Source organism: Dendropsophus ebraccatus, chromosome 7 (assembly GCF_027789765.1).
Source record: "Dendropsophus ebraccatus isolate aDenEbr1 chromosome 7, aDenEbr1.pat, whole genome shotgun sequence".
Classification (NCBI taxonomy): domain Eukaryota; kingdom Metazoa; phylum Chordata; class Amphibia; order Anura; family Hylidae; genus Dendropsophus; species Dendropsophus ebraccatus.
The window spans coordinates 40,361,216-40,386,987 of NC_091460.1; the positions used below are offsets into that span (position 1 = coordinate 40,361,216).

At 39.3% G+C, this 25,772-nt stretch overlaps 1 protein-coding gene across 1 annotated transcript in view; it reads right to left on the reverse strand.

Annotated features, from left to right (window-relative positions):
* The window catches only part of SORCS2 (sortilin related VPS10 domain containing receptor 2), a 647,363-nt gene that overhangs the window by 444,777 nt on the left and 176,814 nt on the right, over nucleotides 1–25,772 (reverse strand). The window contains 1 exon segment of the mRNA XM_069977381.1: nucleotides 355–422. Within this exon segment, the coding sequence (XP_069833482.1) occupies nucleotides 355–422 (68 nt within the window).

Genomic DNA, 25,772 nt, shown 5'->3' on the forward strand with positions numbered 1-25,772 from the left:
ACTACTGTATATTGGTGAGTGTCGGGACTCCTTCTTACTATACTATTGGAGTGATTTCTGTTACATGCGCCACCATCAGCAAAGTGCTGTCCTTCACTATACCATATTAAATGTACAGTATCTATACAATCCTGATCCACTACAACAGGCTATATTCCCTGACATTATTATCTATGTGACCATTGCCAATCAAACACTACAGTTGCAATGCCAACATCCATGAACCATTACAGCTGATGCCAATGTATAACACGTCATAATTCCATACATATAATCAATGAAGTTTCTCAATTGTCACAATATAACATTACAGTATCAATATAACATTCCAATAGCCATAATAATATATCCTACCTCCATAAAGAGCTTTCAAGGACCTTCCCCATGTCCGCGTGATAGTATTTAGTCAGTATGAGGATGACCTGTAGAGGAAACGGAGATGTTAGTATAGCAGGGTTCACCGTATTTCATCAGTACATTGCATGTCACATATTAGATATGCAGAAGGTCTAGCTAATTCACGGACATTGAGAAATATTTGATGGTGTCTCCCCAATATCTTTGTATATTTGTCTTCCCATGGGGGCAATGTTCCTAAATTCCCTGATGTTTTGGAACACCTGATGGTGTCTCCATGATGTTTTGGTTGATGTCCTTAGGTCAATTATCATTCCTTTAAGCAAGATAATGCTCATGATCAGCGTGACCCACCAGGGCACAAGGGAAACTTCTGTGGGCGAGAGGTTCTGAGACAGTCATAGGCCCCAAAGGGCCAGTAGAAGAAAACCCCATTTGGAGGCCATTTTTTTTGGTCTCCAACAACCAAGCAGAAAAGTTTAGTACTGTATGAAAAATACCATTTTAATATGACTAAGTGCTTGTTCTATCATCGTGACCTAGCGGGTAAATACTGGAGAGGCAAAAAAGTTCTGTAAGGTCTATATTAGCAAAAAGCTATGCGGGAAAAAAGAAGATTGACGTCATCCTTGGAACACAAGCTGCTACCATAGGGACCTTCAAAGACTGCCACATAAGTAAGACAGGGCAAGTTTTAACCATTCCCATCTGCCAAACCTGTTCTCTGAAAAAAGGGAGAAGAAGATAGATGCCCATATTTTTCTTAACTTTTCTGACAGTGTTCTTGTTTGAGGAACTTAAAAGGATTTCACAGACAAAATGTATTGATGACCTATCCTCAGCCCAATGGGGTTCTGACACTTGGCACACCTTCCTATCAGCTGTTTTTGCTACACAGTAAACAGAGCAGTAAGCAGACAGTCCCGTATATTGAAGTGAATGGAAACTGAACTGCAATAACCCAACACGGCCACTATTTCATATATGGAGCTATCTACTTCCTGTTCTATTTTCTGTATATGTCAGCATCACAGCTCTGCCTAGCAGCTGATTAATGGAGTGCTGAGTGTCGGTACCCCAACAATCTGATATCGATGACCTCACGTGAGGATAAGTCAGCAATAAAATTTACCTTGAAAACACAATGAAAGGACTTCTCACGGATCTGGGATGAATTTTTTTGATCAATGGAAGTCCAACCACAGAGGGCCTTAGGCTTTGTTGCCAAGATGCTTTCGTCGTGTGGATTTGATATAGAATCATAATTTATCACACATAAAATCCACCCACACAACCTGTCTTCTTGATGTCAATGGAAAATAAACAACATAATGTGATTTGAAATGTGTCCATTGGGGACAAGGACTGATGTGAGTGATGACAGCGCTGTGGAATATGTGGGCGCTATATAATTAAAGGAATTATCTTTATTATTATTATTATTATATACACATCACTTATTATAATCACTTTTGATGTGTATTCCACATGGATTATATTCAAAATTTATGTCAAATTACACGTACAATGTTAAAAAATCCAAAAAAAATACGCAAGTGAACACATTTCTGACACAGATTTTTCCAGAAATAAACATTGGATTTTTCAATTTTTAAATCTGCCTGGAAAACACAACCTTATTGATCTACATATTCGTACAATACGTGATTTCAGAACACAATTATTGGATACCAACTGAAGACAAACTTCACTAACTTCTATCCAATGGCTGAACTCATGTATATACAAGAGATATAGAAATGCTATAGACATTAAAGGGGTTGTCCAGGATTAGAAAAAACACAGCTACTTTTTTGCAAAAGCAGCACCACCCCTGTCCTCAGGTTTTGTGTGGTATTGCCATTCGGCTACATTCACTTCAATGGAACTAAGCTGAAGTGGTGCTGTCTCTGGAAGAAAGCAGCCATGTTTTTCTAAGCCTGGGGGCCCCTTTTAATAGTTATCAATAAGTCAAAAAATTAAAAATAAGATATAAAAGCCTAAAACAGGACTTTTTCATGCTCTCTTGTTGCTATTCCTCATCCTGCTGAGAGCTAAACGCTATTAATACGAGTCTTGTATTGTGGATGACTTTTCCGCTACTGTTTTGCCCTATTTTCTAGTAAAGATATTCTATAAATAGCTGAAGGATTAGACATTTCAAAGAACAAAGTATTCCCATTGTTCTGCTTTTCAGAAATGGGGCAGGAGTCTCCTGACAGATTCCTCATGTAAATATAGATTGTGCTTGGGTAGATTTACCTTAAAAAACAAAGTGTCTGGAAATTATGTAACTATAGATCTGTAACGATAAGTCTAGAGCACCCCACCAATAGGAAATGTGGGCAAATATTTTCTCTAATTTGGTAGATTTTTACTGTCTTGCCATCAAATGAGCTGCTGCAACTCTGTCTATTATGTACTATTATTACCCACAATCTACAAAACGCCTCCACTTACATTGGCATTATATCATCTGTTTATACTACAGGCCTCTGTAACACATTTGGTATTGTTTGTTGTATTTTAAATCCAAACATTTACTGATTCGTCCCATTCACTTTACTGGGCTCATCAAGAATCCATCCGGAATGTTTTGTCAATGAGTAAGACCATCACTGCAGACTATGAGTAAGACCATCACTGCAGACTATGAGAAAGACCATCACTGTAGACTATGAGTAAGACCATCACTGCAGACTATGAGTAAGACCATCACTGCAGACTATGAGTAAGACCATCACTGTCATTGGCTACAGCAGAACAAAGTGAAGGTTCTGGAGTGGCCACTTCCATCTCCTGACCTCAATATCATTGAGCCATTGATCTCTGGGGAGATCTTAAGCACACAGTTCAATGCAAGACAGCCCATGAATTTACAGGAACTGGAGGCTTTTTGTCAAGAAGAATGGTCAGCTTTACCATCTGAGAAAATATAGAGCCTTATCCACAACTACCACAAAAGACTTCAAGCTGTCATTGATGTTACAGGGCAATACATGCATTGTCGGACTGGCCCACCAGAGTACCAGTGGGCCCCCAGCTTCAGAACCTGCACTAACACTGACTGACCTGTCATTTCTCACTGGTTCTTCATTGGTGGGCCCCCAGGATCAATTGCTCTGGTGGACCCCAGTCTGACACTGTATACATGGTATTTAGAGATGAGCGAACCGGGTTCGGGTTCGAGTCGAACGTTCGGTATTTGATAAGCGGTGGCTGCTGAACTTGGATAAAGCTCTAAGGTTGTCTGGAAAAGTTGGATACAGCCAATGACTATATCCATGTTTTCCACATAGCCTTAGGGCTTTATCCAACTTCAGCAGCCACCGATAATCAAATGCCGAAAGTTCGGGTTCGGATCGACTCGCGCATGCTCCAGGCTCGCTATGTAAACTTTTGATCAGGGCAATCTGATTTACAAGGGCCCAAGTTCCCTAGTTCTATAAAGCCACTTTAACCATCTGTAGATGAGCGTGTGTGTGTGGTGTGTGTGTGTATGTATATATATATATATATATATATATATAATATATATATTTTTTATTATTATTGTTATTATTTTATTTCTATTTTTTAATTTGAATTAAGTTCTTGCAGCTAATTTAAGTAACACCGAAAAACTTGCTTTGTCTTCTCTTGACAGCAAACTTAAGAATATAAAGTAACAGAAAGTCTCTCCAGGTTATATTTCAAAGTCAATGTCAGGATTGTCTAGACAGAAAAGTTTCCAGTCTTTATATTATGATTAAGGAAATTAAAATGCTCGATCACAAAAAGAATAAACCGTTTGGGAATGAAGTAGAGTCCATTAAGGTGTCCATCATGGGCAGAACTCTACCTCCTACACAACTCGTCATCAATGTATCCCCATAGCAATCCCCATCCACGTGCTGGGATAGAAGAACCTGGTGTTTGTCTCCATAATCTTTAGTCCAAGATCGGTAAAGAAAAGTCCCACATTGGTTCTCACCACCAAGATGCCATACAAGTCTTATACACACAGTATGTATGACCTTGACTGCATCACCTATTTTCCGAAACGTAAAGAATAATAAATAAGGAAATCGGAGCCAGTAAAATTAGATGCATCGGCCATTGGTGCCTAATCCACGTATGTGATTAAATTGTCTAATGCCACCTGTGCTATTTGGGGCCGGGAACACAGAGGCATTAGCATATAAATAGATTTACAATTTAAAATGATGTGCTCTATTCTTCCTGTCTTTTAAGAAATAGAGATAACCATTCCGGTATCTGCAAACTAGAGCATTTGGATAAATATACAGCCTGCTAATCAAAGGGAACTGTATTATTCCCATCCAATGTGTTTGCATGCATTGAAATATGAAATTAGCTCTTGTTTGCCCTGCTAGGCTGCGGAGAGCCTTGAATCATGCGGTCGGCTCTCTTTGTTCTCACAAGTTGCAATGGTTTTCTAAGCAAATGTCACAACATTTAGAAAGTTTAAATAAAAACGGTAATTGGGTATCAGCTGGAAGAGATCCAGGGATTATAGCATTTAGGGCCCTATTATTGTTATCGTTATTAGTAATGTAACAAAAGAGCTAATATGGCTGTATGTAATTGGGAACAACAATGGAATTAGCCAGAGTGGGTAGGAATAGTCATTGTAGTCCTGGATGTTTATGGCGGAGGCCAGAGCTTAGGATATTACACTTATCACCTCCCTTTCTGTTTACAGACATCTCATTCTGCCTATTGGATAGATGAGCAGTTCTCAAAACCCATGCATTGGATTAAAGATAGCATATGCCATGTGCTCGGGTTGGCAAGGCATGCATGTGTTCTGTAATAAAGGAGGGAAGCTACTCCAGACTCCTTTGACAGTGTCCTATCCCAGCTGTACTTGCTGCACATGAAAGATTCGGCAGTCAATATAAGGTGTATGGGGCTCTCATGAACAACCACCGATAGATGATGTTGGTGGTGATAGGGGTTGGGCTTAATGGAAAATCACCACCAGACCCCTTTGTTCTGGGAAAGATAAGCTACAGTCAGAGCTCTCTGGCTGTGCTTACCCCACAAAGAACACAGGGACGCTTGGCTGTGCTAAATGTTCTTGTGTATTGGGAGGGCGGGCACCTAACCGGAGAGATAACTGATGGCTACCTTAAGAACAGTAGAATTCTATACAGTCAATATATACTATGATAGTATATATTGACTGTATAGAATTCTTCTGTTCTTAAGGTAGCCATCAGTTATCTCTCCGGTTTGGTGCCCGCCCTCCCAATACAGTATTACTATCCATTTCCTGCCAACCATAAACCAATCCCCAGCAGTTCAACCAAAATTGGGAAGGCTGAAAGAGGTGTATGGGGGCCTTCAAGGTATTTAAAAAAAAAGTAGTTCACATTATGAGTAAGATCCAAATACAATGTATATCTGTTTTTCATTCCTACTTTCAAGGAGCAGAAGTATTTTTTTTTTATCTTTGTGTTATTTTGCCCCTTTTTTATAGCTGCATTTTGTCTCATTTTATATTTGGATGCGCCGGAATTTTTTTATTAAAACAATTAACCGTACGTTCTAAAGAGCCCATAGACTTACTTTAAATGTCTGTTTACATGGGCCGATTATCAGGCAAATAACCGTTCATAGGAGCATTCATTCGTGACACAGAAATCTGCACCTGTTATGTGAAGCCTGTCATTCAGTGTATACGGGCCCTCACCTCTATGACTCCTGGAGGACAGGGGGCTTTTGTTGGGTGTCTATGGGCCCAAAGCTCAGTGGCTGGTGGCAGGAAATGGTGTATCTAGGTTGCGTGGACTGTGTTGAGGTGCAAGGTGTGATGAATTTTCACTGAGCTGGAGGTCACAATCTCACCGATGTATCATGACATGAAAAGTACTATTATTAGTACTATTATTGGTAATTATGTAGAGTTCACTATTTTGTTTGGTCCAAGAGATGTTAACGGGAATAGCAACAGAGGGTGCAGAGGTAGCAGTTGCACCAAGGCCCTGGTTCCTGATGGGGCCCCAAGGCACTTCTAATATGTAAGAAAACATCAGTATTATAAATGGTAAATGGAAAGGACCCTATTACTGTGACCCAGGAGCTACAAGCAATCTTCTGCATGTTAAACCTCCAAGGCCTCATTCACACATTCAGTAATTTTTTTGGCCTGCAAAACCTCCCGCTATTTTTTCTTCATGATCCATGAAAAATCATTTGTATTTGCATCCGTTTCTGTAATATGTGAAGAGGACTAGTTTGCATAGACTCGATCCGTGTTTTTTACAGATGTCATGGATGTTACATCTGTGACGTCTGTAAAAAATATGAATCCTATAGACTTCTATTGGTAATCAGTAACGCAATCACAGTCCTTTTTTTTTTTATAGATCAGATTACAGATGAAAATTAACACGGACTGTGTAAATATCCCAATGTAAATCAATGTGCTCTAAGTTGAACCATAATTATGGATCCACAATTGCGGACGTGTGAATAAGGCCTAAGGGAGACACAGCAAAGCCAAGCTTATTCCGAAGGTTAAATTCTCCACAGATGAGAATAACTCTTTAAATTTGCATAATACAAATATAAAAATAATACAAAATTATTATTATAAGTACAAATAATTAAAAATGGTAAAAAAAAAAGACAAAACAACCAATGAAAAAAAATTACAAAAGAAATAATATAGAAAAATTACAAAACTATGTAACCGTGACAATAGTAGAAAAGATTACAATGAGCAATGACTCCCCCGTGTGTTATTGTCATTAAACTTTTGTCTTATAATACAAAAAAAATTATTCTCTTGTGTCTGGCGCTGACTGAATTGATGTTACCTTCTCACCGCAGATCTGGGAGAGTGTCATGTGTTTTCCACATTAGTGGGTGATCGGTGGAGTGGAGACGCTTGTTTGCAGCATGTTTTGTGGTTGACTCTGAGGTTAAGAGCAGAGCCGGTAGCAGCGGAGCAGCAGACAGGAAGAGGCACTTGTTCCACAGATGGTTATACTCATTCATGCTCAAAGGATTACATCCAGGAGCCATTTATTTATACGATGTGCACAGAAGATTATTTTATTAACTTTATGTGTTGTTATTGCTACTGTGGATGATTGATAGATAAACTATGGTACAGGGTCAGCCAAAAAACATGACCCCATTCAAATTGAAAAATTTTGAAAGGGTGTTTTCAAGATGGTAAAGATCATATAAACCCTCTCAGTGGCCTCCAACCCGTGTCAATTGGACAACATGCTACATTACGTAGTATATACTATGAAAGTATGATAGGTAGATAAATGTTGGAAGGGTTAACCAGTGATGTAATCTCGCAGCAAGTGCCCAATTTCCCTGCAGTGCCACCACAGGAGAAACATAGAAATTTATGGGATGCATGGATGTGCTAGGTCGTCTAGGGAGGGAGACTCTCTTTGTAGCTGATCTTTACTCTTTGATTGGTAGTGCAATGTATTATTAGATCAAAAGATGAACACATAATGGGGAAGATTTATCAAACATGGCGTAAAGTGAAACTGGCTCAGTTGCCCCTAGCAACTAATCAGATTCCACCTTTGCCCCTAGCAACCAATAAGATTCCACCTGTGAGGAATGGAAGTTGGAATCTGATTGGTTGCTAGGGGCAACACAGCCAGCTCTACTTTACACTATGTTTGATAAATCTTCCCCTATATATTTAAGCACAATGTTAAAGGGGCAGTGCGGCGCTAAAAAAAAAAAAAAAGAATAACACACATTACAAAGTTATACAACTTTGTAATGTATGTTATGTCTGTGAATAGCCCCCTTCCCCATGTACCACCACCCCTGCCCGTGTACCCAGAAGTGTGTGGTGCATTATACATTACCTGATCCATGTCGAGCCCGTCCGCCATCTTGTGCCAAACATCATCTTCGTACGGACGGCCGAATCGCTGCCGCCGTCCCCCCTCCGCCGCGTCATAACTGTGCTCAGATGCGCTTGGCTGAGCACAGTTATGCTCAGCCAATCGCGGCTGAGCAGCTGATGACGCGGCCGTGGACACGGATCAGGTAATGTATAATGCACCACACACTTCCGGGTACACGGGTGGGGGTGGTGGGACACGGGGAAGGGGGCGATTCACAGACATAACATACATTACAAAGTTGTATAACTTTGTAATGTGTGTTATTCTGTGAATAATTTTTTAGCCTCGCACTACCCCTTTAATATCTATTTAGTAGAGAACTACTTGGCAGTACATACTCTCAGAGTAAGGCACTGTGGACATAAGTATTTTTTTATATTTTTGTTTTATTTTGTTATTTATACAGAAAATCTAAAAAGTTCTTTGTTTGTCCCTATTTATTTTAATGGAATTTTATTGTCATTGATTGATTTTGTTCATTCGGGTTGTTTTGTTGCCTTTTCAAGTAATTTAACATCATTTGGTAAAAAAAAAAAATTAAAACATTATGGATCTGTGAAGTAAAAGCTATTCATTCATTTTGCACCTTGATAAATTAAAAAATGGCTTCACCATGGATCGATGAGAAATAAAGGTCTTGTTAGTGCAAACAGAAATTTAGCATAAACTCTATTCCTTCACTATCCACATGGTAAAGCACACATGGTACCGATGTTCCTGCAGTTTGTGCACTGAATAAAAAAAAATATATATATATATATATATATATATATATACACACACACACACACACATACAGATACACATACATATACACACACTAAGAGGTTGTCGTACATTGAGCTGTCAGATCATTTTGTCTGTCGTCTACATCCAATTACCAACTGCAGTGTCAGAAAGTTAGATGACTTTTTCTGTATTGTGAAAAGTTTTCCCCACAGTCAATGACTGGCATATTCCTAATCCACCAGTCAGGATGGAGAAACTTTTCCTCCACTTCACTTTTTTAATGATCTCCTTTATATTCTCCAAAATAATGACCAGAAATAAGAAATATCTTATGACATTATGACCCTATCCTGTAACACATCTGCTTGTTGCCATTTGTCGTGAGAAGAATTTCAACATTAAATAAAATGCAAACAATATACATATAGATAGATAGATAGGAGATAGATAGATAGATAGATAGATAGATAGATAGATAGGAGATAGATAGATAGATAGATAGATAGATAGATAGATAGATAGATAGATAGATAGATAGATAGGAGATAGATAGGAGATAGATAGGAGATAGATAATAGATAGATAGATAGATAGATAGATAGATAGATAGATAGATAGATAGATAGGAGATAGATAGATAGATAGATAGATAGATAGGAGATAGATAGATAGATAGATAGATAGGAGATAGATAGATAGATAGATAGATAGATAGATAGATAGGAGATAGATAGATAGATAGATAGATAAGATAGATAGGAGATAGATAGGAGATAGATAGATAGATAGATAGATAGATAGATAGATAAGATAGATAGATAGGAGATAGATAGATAGATAGATAGATAGATAGATAGATAGGAGATAGATAGGAGATAGATAGATAGATAGATAGATAGATAGATAGATAGATAGATAGATAGGAGATAGATAGGAGATAGATAGATAGATAGATAGATAGATAGATAGATAGATAAGATAAGATAGATAGATAGATAGATAGATAGATAGATAGATAGATAGATAGGAGATAGATAGATAGATAGATAGATAGATAGATAGGAGATAGATAGATAGATAGATAGATAGATAGATAGATAGATAGATAGAAGATAGATAGGAGATAGATAGATAGATAGGTAGATAGATAGATAGATAGATAGATAGATAGATGATAGATAGATAGATAGATAGATAGGTAGATAGATAGATAGATAGATAGGTAGATAGATAGATAGATAGATAGATGATAGATAGATAGATAGATAGATAGATAGATAGATAGGAGATAGATAGATAGATAGATAGATAGATAGATAGATAGATAGGAGATAGATAGGAGATAGATAGATAGATAGATAGATAGATAGATAGATAGATAGAAAGATAGGAGATAGATAGAACAATAACTCTAAACTGATGTTTATCTCACGTGTACATTCACATATTGACATGTATGTTTTCTATGTGTTATTATTATTATAAAGTTTGCGCTGTCAACCTGTCTATGGGAACAATAGAACTGAAATAGACTTGCAGAAGTTTTAGACTTGGTTGTCATTGTAACCAGGACGGCTATTTCTAGCACACAGCACCCTGTCACTTTGGTGCTTGTCTTTGCGTCGTGCACCATATGGACTATTTCATGTAAATACAGAAAATAAAATTAAAAAGGATATTCTTTTTTTTTTTTTGCTAAAAATTGTCTATTCCACTTGTAACACAACATTTCCTTGTGATGCAGGAGAGAAAGTTAACAGGCTTTTCCTACTTGTAAGAAATCTTAACTTTCATAAGACTCAGAATAAACTAACCATTGGGTTTGTAATGTCTTAGGGCCTTGTTATACAGGACAGTTATTACCCTGTGTAATAGAGCCAGCAATCAGCTGACTGTACCGTCCCCATGTACAGAGGGGATGTGAGGTTTAGGAATAATGATAGCAAAGGGACACACAATAATCCAGCAATCCTTCATATGGCTCAGCCCACACTAAATATCCCTAAGAGAAAATAGAGGTCCAATGTCCCCTAATAACCTCCCTATCAACTCTGGATCTGCTGATCAGTAGATCCTAATCCAGGGGTGTGGCTTACTTTGATTGGTCCCCATTTAGCAGTTGGGCAGGCTTCCTCCCCATTAGGGATTGGGCCAATCTGATGTATATAAGATTAATAGGGAAAAAAGATAGTTTATAGGATCTTTTCCGTCCATAAGATTGTGATAAAGGTCAAACCAATGCAAAAATTATAAATCATATTATACATACCATATATCATGCACAACTGTCTTAGATAATCCATCACAGATTAAAAAGGCCCATAGACATACTGGTACATGGTAGAGCACTGTTATCTCACTGCACTACCTGATACAGTTGGGTATGGAGATTGGGTTTGGAGCTGCAGCTTTGCATCATTCAAATTAGGCTAAAAATCAGATACAGCAGTATAAACAATAGCAGAGCTAGGTACTGTAGGTATGGTAGACAATGGGCCCAGCAGCAAGTGTCATGGCACCTTCTTTTCCTATAATCATGTTAGAAGCAAGGATAAGGCGATCTGTGATGTGCAGTGTCCCAATACCCATTTCCCAGGTTGTCATGTGGCAGAGGAATACCTTGCCCAGTACTTTACACTATTTACATGTATATGCTGCTACTGTATTTGTCATATGACTACACACACTGCTTGACAGGGTTAATATTACTGTTATGCCTTTTCCATACCCATTCTTTACAAGTATGAAAGTAAGATGCTTTGGTCACATAATTCTCTTAACCAGAGAAAACACCTGTTATTCTGGAAAGGGGTGGAACAAGCTAAAGTTTTCTCAGTATCCTGTGTAACAGCATTTATAGGGAAAGACAAGCAAGTAGGCTGATAGTCCCGGCCTCCTCTGAGTTCAACCTGATCATATATATATATATATATATATATATATATATATATATATATATCCTACAACTCTACAAAACAGAAATCAAACAACAAAATATCCTGCTAGACATAAAAAATCTCATCCTGATGTTCTGCAGGGAGGTATCTGCCTCCGGCTGCATGCTGAGACTTCTAGTTCTATAATTTATGGAGAGTTCCACGGTGCCCAGGCCTTGGAGAACCAACCTTCTATGTGTAAGCCCTGAAGTCATACTCTAGTATAGAAATTTGCAAGAAATAATTTTTTTCATCTCATCCTTAAATATTAAATTATGTTCAGGATACCAAGAAAAGTAGAAATAAATAAATAAATAAAGGACAACAAAAAACCCTGTTAGTTTTAGATTCAATTTGATAATATAAAAACTTTGCCAGTACCAAACATGTCAGTATTCTGCAAGTATCACACAAGCCTGTCCCATAGCTCTCTGTACTGTTTACACTACAAATAATGGCTCCGGGACCCAGATCCCTCATGCATACAGATGCAGCAGAGTTGCCGTTGTCGTCTTGTTGTTTGGGGCTGCTCTGTTTGCTCTACGTGATAAATCTCTCATTGAGACAACATGGTAGGTTTACTCAACTCTTCCACAAACTCAACTCTGCCTTGTCTGCCGCAATCAGTTCTGCTACATCTCTATTAATTTCTACTAGAAACAGGTCCAAGGGATGGCTTGAGAGTCTAAGCAATAAAGTAGCAGTATTAAAAGTGAATGTTATATGTCTGGGGGTCAGAATATGATGAGCCAGAGTTTGCCCTTCTTTTCTGTTTGATGATTTATCAAAATGTTCTTCCCGGTTTCTATAACAACTGGACTGCCGGGGCACTGTGTCTATTCTTCAGGCTGAAAATATAAAGGATCTCGCTATGATGCAAAATGACATTGATCCCTCTGGGTGGCGAGTAACAACTGCGGCGGTGACAGTGATTCCCTCAGTCGACCCTTAGAGAGTCAGACATTTATCCTATGCATACTGTATCAGCAGTACTTTATTCTCAAAAAGCCTTACAGCCAATGTCACCAATTATCTTATCTAAAAAGTTACAAAATTCTGTGCTGAAAAAAAATTCTCAGTATATCTGTTCTTCTAATAGATTTCCAGTGAATAAACAGAAATAATAATATTCTGCCTGCCACTAGAGGGAGCTGACTTCATACTGTGTATACACTAAACTAAAGAGTGTGCAGTAAGCTCCTAGACTCCCTCTATGTGCGCATTCACACAGTGGATTTTTCCATCACATCCTTGGCAGAAATTTGAGGCATAACCCAAGATTATTTTTTTCTTGTACATTTTAACTTGCATGCCCCCGATTTTGCCACAATTTTACATCCAGATCTAAGTCCTGGTAACCTACACATAGAGTAATATAAAATATTCTTATGGGTTGGGTTTCTACCTTTTCAGACCGCCACTTATCAGGAGAATGGGGTGGGAAAAGTCTGTGCTTAGCTTTTAACCAACATAGCAGCATGATGCATGCCTATGGGGCATCTCGCTCACATAGACAAAGAGTGGGAAGAGAATCCTATTGAAACCTTTGACATGTCTCTGTGACATATCAGAAGTTTTTTTGGTGGCAGGCATGCTTCAAAGGGGTTATCCAGGAATAGAAAAACCACAGCTATCAGAAAAAAAAACATTCACTATACAGTTATGAGACTGTGAATCTTTACTTGTAGACTGTATGTATGGTCCCCATGTTCTCATCTAGCAATTTTAGTCAAGATGAATCATATATTAGATTTCACATTATTTTGCAGCAATTTGCTTTACAGCAGTTCTTGTGTACAACTGGACTCGGTAGACTAGCCTTCGTTTCCTGCACACATCAATGAGCCTTGGGTCTTGTTTTTCCTTCTTTGGAACACCTTTGTAATTAATGACCACTACATCCCAGGAACACCCCACAAGACCTGCCATTTTGGACTTTTAGGTTTAGGACCTCTCTACTCGTGGTCTTCAATTAGAAGAAGAGAAAGACAAGAAGCAAAGAAGGACCAGACACTGTGGGAGTATATATATATATATATATATATATATATATATATATATATATATATATATATATTCCTTTTGTGTAGTTTCCGTTGGATTTTTCCTCTGCCACTTTTAACTTTTCACAGCTGATGTTAAAAATACCGGTGTTCCTGAAGTGTGAAATTGTCCATTGTTTAGACTCGGTCTTCACATTATCTGAATAATACCGCTCCCTCCAACTACTTGGATAATTATCCCATCAGGTAACATTTTATTTAATCTAGGACACCTAATGGAACGAGGCAATTATAGGTTCAATGCTGGAAATTTCCACAAGAGCAATAAATGTTCTTGCAGAAGTTTGTGGCATTAAACTATTTGCCATGTATCCTTGTACAATTCGCGATATATATATATATACATATATATATATATATATATATATATATATATAGGCTGTCTGCCATTGCAGCCCTGTTCACAGGTCTGTATGTGCTATAGGGCCATGATCCACAATGCAAAAAAAGAAAATAATTGGCAGGTCCTAGTACAGACCTTAGCAATCTGGGGAGTTGCCATAGCTAGGGGTCCGCGGCTACAAAAAGCTCTAGGAAAGGTGTGAATGTAGCCTTACCAAGAACAGGGGTGTAGCCACATATGGTGCACAAGAGCTGAGCCGCAGTAACAATGTACGGCCACTAGGTTGTATATGGAGCAGACAGCTAAATGGAGCTGCTGGCCCCATTTATGACATAGATCCTTGCAGAGGGAGTTTCAGGCATCAGCCCATTAAAATAATACTTAAACTGATTTTTTTAAAGTAACTCATTGGCAGGGGACAATGGGGGAATTATTCAAGCAATTGCAGCAATTCTGAGGCATCATTTTTTGGATTTTATGGCATACACTTTATTTGTGTACAAAGTTCAACTTTCAAGTGAGGTAAGGTTTAGTGGAAATGGGCATTGTCCCCATACGTCCAAAGGAAGCACCAGTTAATACCTCACTTTTACGTCTTCCTAATAGCAACAATATAATACACACTTGATAGATTTTCCAATGGATACAAAGTTAATTGCACAGTCACCAGCAGGGTTGGACTGGGGTTCCCTGGACCCCCCCAAAGGAAATGATTTTGAGGACCCATGTACTATCTATATAGACTATGGTGACACCTACATTTATTGTAAACCTTGTTTTTATCAATGTATACACAGGAGACGTCATCCATTAAAGCTGGCTACTTGGGTTGACTGGGAGTTGGATCTTCACAAGTCGTGGACAGCCACAAGTCATGAGCCTTTGGTCTACAGAAATCCCTTTTAAACATAACAATGAATGAAATACTCTCCATAAATTTCCCAGGTCTTTTTAGTGAAGTGGCTTTCATACTAAAACCTGACTAGCTGCACTTCAAAATTTATTCCACAAGTGTTGCGTGTCAGACTGTGTAAACCTATACCAGGGCACGGAAAACTAAACATAATCAGAAACAAAATGACTTTTGCATAATTTACTTCTCCAATAATTAGAAAAAAAAAATCAATTATTCTTCATTCTGTTTGCACAGCTTTGTAGTAATAACTCAGAGCAAACTCATGTGTATTCCTAAGTTACGCCTTATGAATAAAACTGTGGAACTCTTTTACACTTATCTTAAATACAAAGAAAATTACTCTATATGTTAATGTATTTTTCCCATATGTATCAATAGTAAACCATTCTCTGCATATAAATTAAGAACTAAATGCACATTCAACATCATTATTACTGCAGTGCCATCTGTTACATTCTAGCTCAGCTGCACCCATACATTGAAACACTGCAGGTGGGTCATGTGACCAACACTCAGAACACCAGACAATGATGGGTTTATGAGCCTCAGGAAGTGGGCTGTCCTAGGTCAGCTGACTTCCTTGTGAACTAGAGGAGATTGTCATGACCTTCTGGCAGCTCACAAACCCATCCCAGTTCTAATTAAATGCTGTTGCTATCTCTTTGGGATGAGGATGTAAACACCTTGGTCTATACACTGTAGTGTGTCCTGTGTATATATAAGAACCTCTACATTATTCTCTAATAATCACCCATGCTGTACTATATAAGCAAAAATTTTAAAAAATCTTTAAATGGCTTATCTGGAGACCAAGAAATGTTCTAATGGTTCTGCTCTATGGTACTGCACTTTATCCCTCGGATGGTAACTTCCAAGATGAGAGGGAGGTGGGTGTGTAGTGTCCCAAGGGTAGGTGTGCCACTATGTTCTAGCACAGCATGTTTTCAGGTATTCTTGTATGTATATGCGCTCTGGACTGAAGGTTGCTTTCTACTCTTTTGCCACTTGGTGTCTCCCTTTTCTGTATTAAGGTATCGCAAAGGGGTAACTGTACACTTGTTTGGTTCTTGTACTGTGATATCTTTAGACTGGGTACCACACAACACTACAACCTATCACACACTCAGGTCCTGTTCCTTCCGGAAGCTTCCCCGAAACAAGATAAGCCCCGTTTTTTACTATAAGAGCTCCCTGAAGGTCCTTAGGTGGGTCAGTTAGTTAGTCCTGATTAGGTTTATGTAGACAGAGTGCACAGAAAGTCTTGTTCCTGCAGAAGCTCACTCCAAGACCTGGCCTGGCAGCCAGGTCCCATGACAGGGACTCTATGTCAGAATCAGCTCTTATCTCAAATAGTATTACAAGTACTATGCAGTGCTAAAGCCCAAAGGTGAGATAACTACCTTATCTACTCAGGACCTTCCAGAGAGCTAAAGGTTCATCTTTAGTGGAGCAAAGTGTGACTAAGCCGAAGTAATCCATTGATTTTCGCTCGGACATCTTGGGGAACCTTGAGTGGCTAGCTTTGCTTCATTGTGCAACCCCGGGGATCGTGCTCCCAGACCTGGCACTCTGCGAACCTCTTTAATTCATCCAATGATCAAGTGATAGGATAGAGACCATCATCTCTGTACACATTTAGTAATGTGGACACAAATAGTACTGTCTCCCCATCTCTAGCGTTCTGTAATGAGGACACAGATGGTACCGTCTCCCCATCTCTTAGCTGTGTGTAATGTGGACACAGATGGTACCATCTCCCCATCTCTAGCTGTACGTAATGTGGGCACAGATGGTATCGACCCCCATCTCTAGCTGTACGTAATGTGGATGCAGATGGTATCGTCCCCCATCTCTAGCTGTATGTAATGTGGATGCAGATGGTATCGTCCCCCATCTCTACCTGTACGTAATGTGGATGCAGATTACCTCCATGTAAATGATCTAGAAACATTAAGTACTGTGTCTCTATTCCTCCCTTAAGATAATGTACACACAATTTGAACCACTTCCCCTCTTTTCTTTGGAAATAGTGTAGGAACCATATGCACTGTGTTGCTATCTGTCCTGTAGAGTTTGCCATATTAAAACATGGAGTCAAAGTCAAAAGTATGAAAGGTATCAATGGTGTTTTATACAGTATAACCTCCATTTTGTGTTTACCCAGTCATTCCTTATTGGTACTTAGAGTTTGAGGCCGTATTTTTTCGGCCTTACTTTGGCTGCATTTTTGGAAAGCCGTCATTTTGAGGAGAAAATACAGCCAAAAAAAGATGTTGTGTGGACACAGTCTAAGGCTATGTTCACACAACATCAAAAATATTGAAAAGACGTCCGATTTTCATATTTAAAAAAATGTCAGTTTTTGCCAAGATTTAACTGACTGCAATGGCAATGCATTGAAGTCAATGGGAAGATGGACGTCCAATGTACACAGTGTATTGCATAACTGACGTTTTTGCCGCGGGCGTCAAAATAATGAACATGATCATTATTTACGGACGTCTTTTGCAAACAGCGGACATTTTTTATTAGTTGTTCACACACAGTTTTCCTTTTGTCATCGTTCTTTCTCTGTTTTTACTATTAAATTCAATGGACTTTTCAATTAAGCCGCATCCAAAGGGCAATTAGTAACCCCAAACTAGAATAATGTACAAACACCAGTCACTGCACTAAGGGGAGGTCAGGCTGCTAAATGATGTCCGTTATTCTAGACTCAAAATAACAGACGCTATTTTAAATGGAGCTGAAAAAACGTGTGAACATTACTGTGAGTTTTTATTGGGGCCTGTAGGTTATACTCCTATTACATTTTGTCTGGCTCTTTTTTCTTTGATTTCGCTATACCGGCAAAAAGAACTACAGATGAAAAAGAGAAAAAGAAAAACAGAAAGGAAAAAGAAGAAAAACTAGAGGAATAAGAGAAAGACAAAGCAGAAAGGGATGAATTGGAAGAAGAAGGGTGAGGCGGGAGAAAAAAAAAGAAGAGCAAGAAATTAGAAAGAAAAAAAAAGGGGGGGAGAGGAACAAGAAGAGGAGGAAGAAGTAGTGAAGGAAAAATGGAAAAGAAAGTAGAAAGGAAAAAGAGGTAGAACGAAGGCAAAAAAGTAGGTGTAAAGGTAAAACAGAGTAAGGGGAGGTGGTGAGAAAAGTAGCAGAAGGGAAAGAAGAAGATGAAAAAGACAGAAGAGAAAGAATAGAACTGAGAAAATAAGAAAAGGAAAGAAAGGAAGGAAGGAGGGGAAGTAGATGGGTAAGAACAGGCTGAAATTAGACAGAACTTTTTTTTACATCTTAAGGAAGCTAGAATAAACTTACAAATCTTATAATCTAATTTAGAAACATAAATTATCATCTAAATTATGGGGGGGGGGATTTCCCCTTATAAGTGTTATGGTTGATAGAGAAATCCTATGAACGAAACCGTTCCTATATTGAACACTGAGCTTTACCCCTTGTGTACGGTTTATGCAGTAAAGTCATATCCGCTCTAATAACAGTACTTGAGCGCAGTATCCCAGTGAAAGCCACTTTATTTTTACACCAGCTCTACATGCTGTTTTCCCTCAATGACAATACAGCCACATGAGGCCTGAGTGGAAATTATTCACGTTATCACATGGAGAAAACGCTTTCATTCGGAGTAGAATGGCAATTTTCTCCTCATAAACATGATTGCAGTTGTATAGGAGATTATATGCGGTTAACATCATTAATGAGAGTGTTAGCAGCTTTTAATAATAGGTATTTTCAGGATGTCTTTTATAAGCAAATGTGAACGTAGAAACCAGCCGGAGCAAGCGATTCACTTGGCCATGGCTTCTTGCAATGAAATCTCTTGCTGCTATAGGAGGGTCAATATATAACTCGAGAAGCAAGAAATACAATTACATTTTTAAAAAAACATATGTATTTCCTACACAGTATACACCAATACTGAGAGCTGGGAATGCCTTTCCTGGATCCTAACTGTGGCTCTCAGTACTCATATACCCCCAGGACTTATGGTAAGGATGAACTGTATGACAAGCAGACAGCCCAAGACAAAATATATGAAGCATATACTTCGATGCTTGCCAGTAACACGAATAGCAGCAAATTATAATGAATGGATGGATGGTGGAACAAAGGAATTATGATGGTTGCAACAAGGAATGGAGGTAGAACATGGTAGCCCAGCTAGATATCCACAAACTTTACATAAGTCTATCCCTCAACACTAAATCTAACCTACTCTACACTGTATTTCCCTATGATAACCAGTACATGCAAACTAAACCTAACAGAACAACAAGCAGGCGCTAGGATCCGGAGACAAGAGAAAGACTTTAATATTCAGACACAAAGAGGGGAATTCACTCAGATCTGTGTTTCATACACCAGTCTGAAATAAACACCCATTAATGTATGATCAAGAGGTGCACATCTGTTAATATGTCCAGGCACATCTGAGCCTACTGGTACAGCAGCATTGAAAAATTTATGCCAGCTCTGAGCTGGCATAGATTTTAGCTAGTATTTACGCCTGCTAACAGGCATAGATTGTAGTTAGAGATGAGCGAACCGGGTTCAGGTTCGAGTCGATCCGAACCCAAACGTTCGGTATTTGATTAGCGGTGGCTGCTGAACTTGGATAAAGCTCTAAGGGTGTATGGAAAACATGGATACAGCCAATAACTATATCTATATTTTCCACATAGCCTTAGGGCTTTATCCAACTTCAGCAGCCACCGCTAATCAAATGCCGAAAGTTCGGGTTCAGATCGACTCGAGCATGCTCCAGGTTCGATCATCTCTAATTGTAGTCAATCTGGCACCCAAAAGAAGCCATGCCCCCTTGACATAAAACTCTGCAGAATGGTATAAGGTTGCACAATTGTTGCACAAAACTGGTTCCTGTGCAAAAATGTTCAACTTTTTGAAACTTGCTCTGCGTCTGGCTCCTCTGACTCCTCAGGCAAAAAACAAGAAGTAAGGGTGCCTTTACACATAGAGATTTACCTGAGGGATTTTTGAAACCAAAGCCAGGAATGGATTTAAAAAAGAGGAGAATTTCAATCTTTCCTTTATGACCTGTTCTGTTTATAGTCTGTTCCTGGCTTTGGCTTCAAAAATCTGTCAGATAAATCTTTCTGTGTAAAGGCACCCATAAAGAAAAAAAAAAAACTAACAACAAATACAACTAGAACAAGGCTCTAGAAAACACCAGAAAATTCTGGAAAGAAAACATTAAAATCCACACCATACTACAAAAGCCAAGGATCTTTAAAGGGAACCATTCAACCCGTGGCCCCCGTTAGAAACAGACAAACAGTTACATAAAGGTCAATATACTTACCATATCGCTCCCGGTCCCGTCCCGGATCTCGTTGTTGACACGGAGAAATCGCCGATTCTTCTTCTCGCGCCCATTATGGTAATGAGCGCCGCCGGCCCGAAGTCCAGCCTTCTCCCCGCCTCCGACACTTGACGCCGGGTCTTCTTCCTCCTCGTCTTCTTTCTTCTCGCCGGATCCCGCGCAGGCGCCGTGACGGTCGTTTTCGGCGCATGCGCAGTTCACAATTGAAGCCGCTCCACAGCTTCAATGTTTACTGCGCGTGCGCCGATTGTCAGAGCTGAAGTGACGTGTTGGACTTCGCGCATGCGCGGTACACAGGAACGTCACGAGCACGTATTCTGTTTACCGCGCAGGCGCAGAAGAGATGACGAGACCTTCGCAACGGCGCCTGCGCGGGAATTCGTAAAGGAGACTGAAGACTGAAGACGTCAATCAAGTTCCAGGAGGCGTGGATGGGCGGCGACGAGAAGAGGACCTCATGAATAAGTTGGACTCGTCCGTCGTTTCCTATGGACGTTGGACTCATCTCAGCTCATTACCATAATGGGCGGGAGAAGAAGAATCGGCGATTTCTCCGTGTCAACAACGAGATCCGGGACGGGACCGGGAGCGATATGGTAAGTATATTGACCTTTATATAACTGTTTGTCTGTTTCTAACGGGGGCCACGGGGTGAATGGTTCCCTTTAAGAAGAACATAATACATTTAAATGGATTGAATATACTGGGTTTATTTTTGAATTATATGAGAGTGGGATTACAGAGACACAAGTGTGTTAGACACTTTGCTACTTTGAAAATATGTCATTGGTCTACTGGCATCTTCTTCTAATGCAGAAACTCGTGGCCAAAGTGGCTCTTTCTTCCTAAGAATAAGTGATGAGCAAACATGTGAGTAAATGTTCGTACGAACATAAAGCTAATTGTTCGTGTTTGCAGATCACAAACAATTTGTTCGATGATCGGAATAGTTATAACAATAATATTCAAACATATTCGAACATATGAACATACGCAACTGCGTAATTTACACTTTGCAACTGACATTCTCTACGTATGAACCTTCATATGACCACTTATTTTTGGGCGTTTAACGTGCACCAATATATTAAAGAAATATTAATATATATTATATTAAAGAAATATGTGGCATATTTCTTGTTCTGAGCTTCAGAGCCTCCTCACTCCTAGGAAGGGCCCCCCTTGGGCACTGGGGCCCAGGTGCAGCTGTAGCCTCGCCCCCCCTTCTATCACCCACCTAGTAATTGAGGCAATGGTTGCTCACAAGTTGGGTTGTTAAATCCCATTAACTCCCCATTCTCTGTGCTTGTTTGTAGCAGACCAAAGCATCTTTAAACGTGTTTGTAGTTATTTTTAGCAAGTACAAATTAGCTGTTTTTGACATAACGCGACCAGGATAAGTGATCATTATACTTGTTGCTATCTAAACACAAGTAATTATTTCTGAGACACAGAATCTTGGAGAATTGCCTTGTATAGATCCGCTGCTGAAAATGATATAGGGTGTTCTGGTCTTCTTGTATCTCTTGTTCTACATCAAAGCATAGTGTGTTTTATTTCAAGGGAAGCTATAGGGAGAGAGGAGTAATGAATCCACACTCATTATTGAGCTGATTCTAGGAGCGGGCTATAGGACTCTGACCAGGGAGTCAACTTTTACGCCCAGAACCTAATTAATTTTCCGTCTTCTGCATTTATTACCTTCACAAAGTGCAACATTAAAGCACAATGCAATGTTTCCTTAAGAAGCATGTAAGGCCCCAATCACATCTCATTTTTGTTCTCTTCTATATGTTGGAATACCGGTGAAGTTACGTGGCATACTTACAGTAGAACCCATTGGATTTAAAGGGGTACTGCAGCATTTTAAAATAATTAATATAGTGCGGTTGGCTATAAAATAAATAAATAATTATATGACCTACCCTGGTCCCCTGCAAGTCCTGTTTTCTCTGTTTCTGGTCCTCCGCTTCTCCTGTTCTCTGCTTCCTTCCAAGACGAGAGCTTGAAGCATAATCTGCCCGCTCAGGCAATCAGGGGCCAAAACAGAACACTGTTGCAGCTCTTATTCAGCTCCTTCCAGTCCTTCGCTTGTCCATGTGTTCTGTCTGCTTCCAAAACAAGAGCTTGGAACAGGACCTGCCCGCTTAGCCAATTACTGGCCAAAACAGGCCCCGTTGCAGCCAATGATTGGTTAAGGGGACAGGTCCTGCTCCAAGCTCTTGTCTTGGAAGCAGACAGAACACATAAACAAGCGAAGGACTGGAAGGAGCTGAATAAGAGCTGCAGCAGAATCTGCGAGAGGAGCAGGGTAGGTGAGGGGTTTTTTTTTTTGTTTTTTTTTTTTGAAGCCCCAGTATTTTATCAATTATTTTAAACCACCTGAATACCCCTTTAATAGACTGAACATAGTCTTCTAGGAACTATGTACAGTTAATTTCCCAATTATACAGTATATCTTTTCATGCAGGATAAAACCATTTTATGGTATACATTGGCAAACCAGTATTTACTACAGCATGCTCAAGCTGGTTTCATTCATTTTAATTGGCTGAACTTAGTCTTATATCCAGTTTTGTCTGTTTTTTTATTTGTGAACATACCCCTAAAGATGGCTGTGCTATGTAGCTGACAATCGTATATAGGGCAGCTTGATGTCTCTGTGGTCAGCTCTGTTGCCATGCAGCAAAGAGGTTCTGGTTAAGAATCCCAACAGGAAGAAAATCTGCATTGGATTTGTAGGGGCTGCCTATATTATGTGAAGTTTACTTATTACCTTCCTATGACATTGGTCCTAGTGAACATGTGATACAAAGAAATTAAAGAACATATTGGTCCGCAAATGGATGGCAGATTAGATTGGCTGCATTCTCTTGTCCTATGAGTGGTATGCATGGGCTTCCCTCCCACATCCTAAGCTTGCAATACAACATCACTCCTTGTTTAGAAGCTCATGTATTATGATTTTTAAAAAATTATATATTTACTATTAATTGAAGTAAAACACCAGTTGTACACAAACCCGACGCCTTTGTCAAGATGGTGGTTACTTCTCTATAACAATAAAAGCTTAAGTACTCCAACACCGCGCAAGTAGAGGACCGTGAAAGGCTCATTACTGCGGCTTAGTCGATGACTTTGTATTTTTAGCAATTAGATGGCAGACTCGCATGTAATGTTGCATTTCACTGACTTGCAATATAAATACACAATTACCATGAACCGTCCTAGGTTGTTAGTACAGTTAATAGATATGCTCAACAGATCAGATCACAGGCTGATGTATGGAGTTATTGTGGACAGAGATAATGAGATAAATCTAGTAGCGTCTGCATAATACTACTCATAAAAATGTATCCGTGCTGCCCATTGTAACCAACTAAGTTCCATCCTTCAGTTAAAGGGAACTTTTAATATATATATTTTTTCTCCTTGTACCACAAAAATTTGTAGCCCATTGGGTCACTCCTGATGATGTTTTCCAAGTTGTCATCTGGGTTGTGCCCTTTAGCCCCCACTCAGGGATCTAGACTTCACAGCAGGGGTCACCAGGCTGCTACCTCTAAAAGTGGTCCTGGTATAGTTTTCAGCTAGCCTTGAGGGTCAAGAGACACCAGTTTGAAAAACCAGTTTGAAAAAGAGTGAGGCAAGAGAAAGGAGGAATCTAGGTACTAGACTAGACAGGCAGAGTTTGTTGGAAGTCTCTGTATGGGGGTATAAGTCTGTGGTCAATATGAGACACAGAAGACAGAGTACAGGATGATATGTAAAGACAAGGTCAGTTAACACGCCAGGGTCATATATACAGAATCAGAATACCATAGCAGACTAGGATCCTTATTGATTTTGCACCATGTGACTAATAAGACTGTCTTACGTACCAGGTGAATAATGGTAATAAATTTCAGGTTTCCTGCAGCCACCATAAGACCATGCTTACTATACACTATTATTTTATCGAGATCAATATATAACAGTATGCAGTAAGATCCTTAGCTCCCTCTAGTGGTGACTGCAGACAGCCAAAATTTTATCATGTGACACAGATGGACATTTAATTTAGGCTTGTCAGGGACACAAACAGATCTATTCTATGTTTTTGTCTCAACACAAAACATATATAAACCAAAAAGAAAACCAATAACAAGACAGGCTCTTCGTCTTTACCTCCATCATCATTCCACATTTCTAGTATTCATTAATGTGTCTGCTTTTTCACTTTGTGAGAAGTAACGCCGATTATGAAAAAGCTTTTGAAACGTTCGGATTAAAGACGATTTTGCACAAAGTGTCAATGTTCCTAAATTTGTGACATATAATACCTCGAAACTATTTGGTAATGATGGCAAATGAAAATTTAATTTATAGCAGAGATTTCGGGTGAAGACAAATAATGAAGACGATGAGAACTGTCAGGAAGCTGAAGGGAAGCAGAATGGCTGAAAATGACACATGAAGAAAGTTAAATTGTATTTTCTATAAATTTGGCCAAAGACGTACGTCTCAGTGTAATAGGACAGATTAGCTAACAAATGACAGACAGCAGTTACACGTAGGGATAGGAGGAATTTCTCTTCTTTTTTGAAAGGATGAAGATACTTGGATATCTTTTTCTCTGTGTAGTTGGCATTATATGCAGCGGGGTTAACTCGCAAAACCTGGTGCAAACAAGAAAAAGTGGTGTGGGGCCAGATGGCTTAAGAAGCAGCACTGAAGGCGATACTGATGAAGTGCTAAAAAAGATCTCTTACTGTCCTAGATGCCATGATCGATAGCCTATTCACTTAAAGGACAACTCCGGTGAAAAGCTTTTTCCCAGTAATTGAAACACTTTACAAAGTTATATAGCTTTGTAATATGCGTCAATCACCTATCTGCCCCTCTTCCCTATCTTTCCCCAACCTTAATTCCCCACCAGGAAGTGAAGTAAACTCATTCTTACCTAATGACTGTTGACCCCAGGCTGCTCTGTGGCAGCCATTTTGTGACAATGACATCATCAAGAGGGAGGCGGGTCTAAACCCTGCTAGGCCAGCCTCCCTTTGTCAGATGACTCAGGTTGCTCAGCTCTGATTGGCTGAGCAAGGTGTAAGCCATCTAACAGTTCTACAGAGTCAGTTAGACATCACAGGAGACAAAGTGCATCATGGGAAAGCCCAAACCAGGAAGTG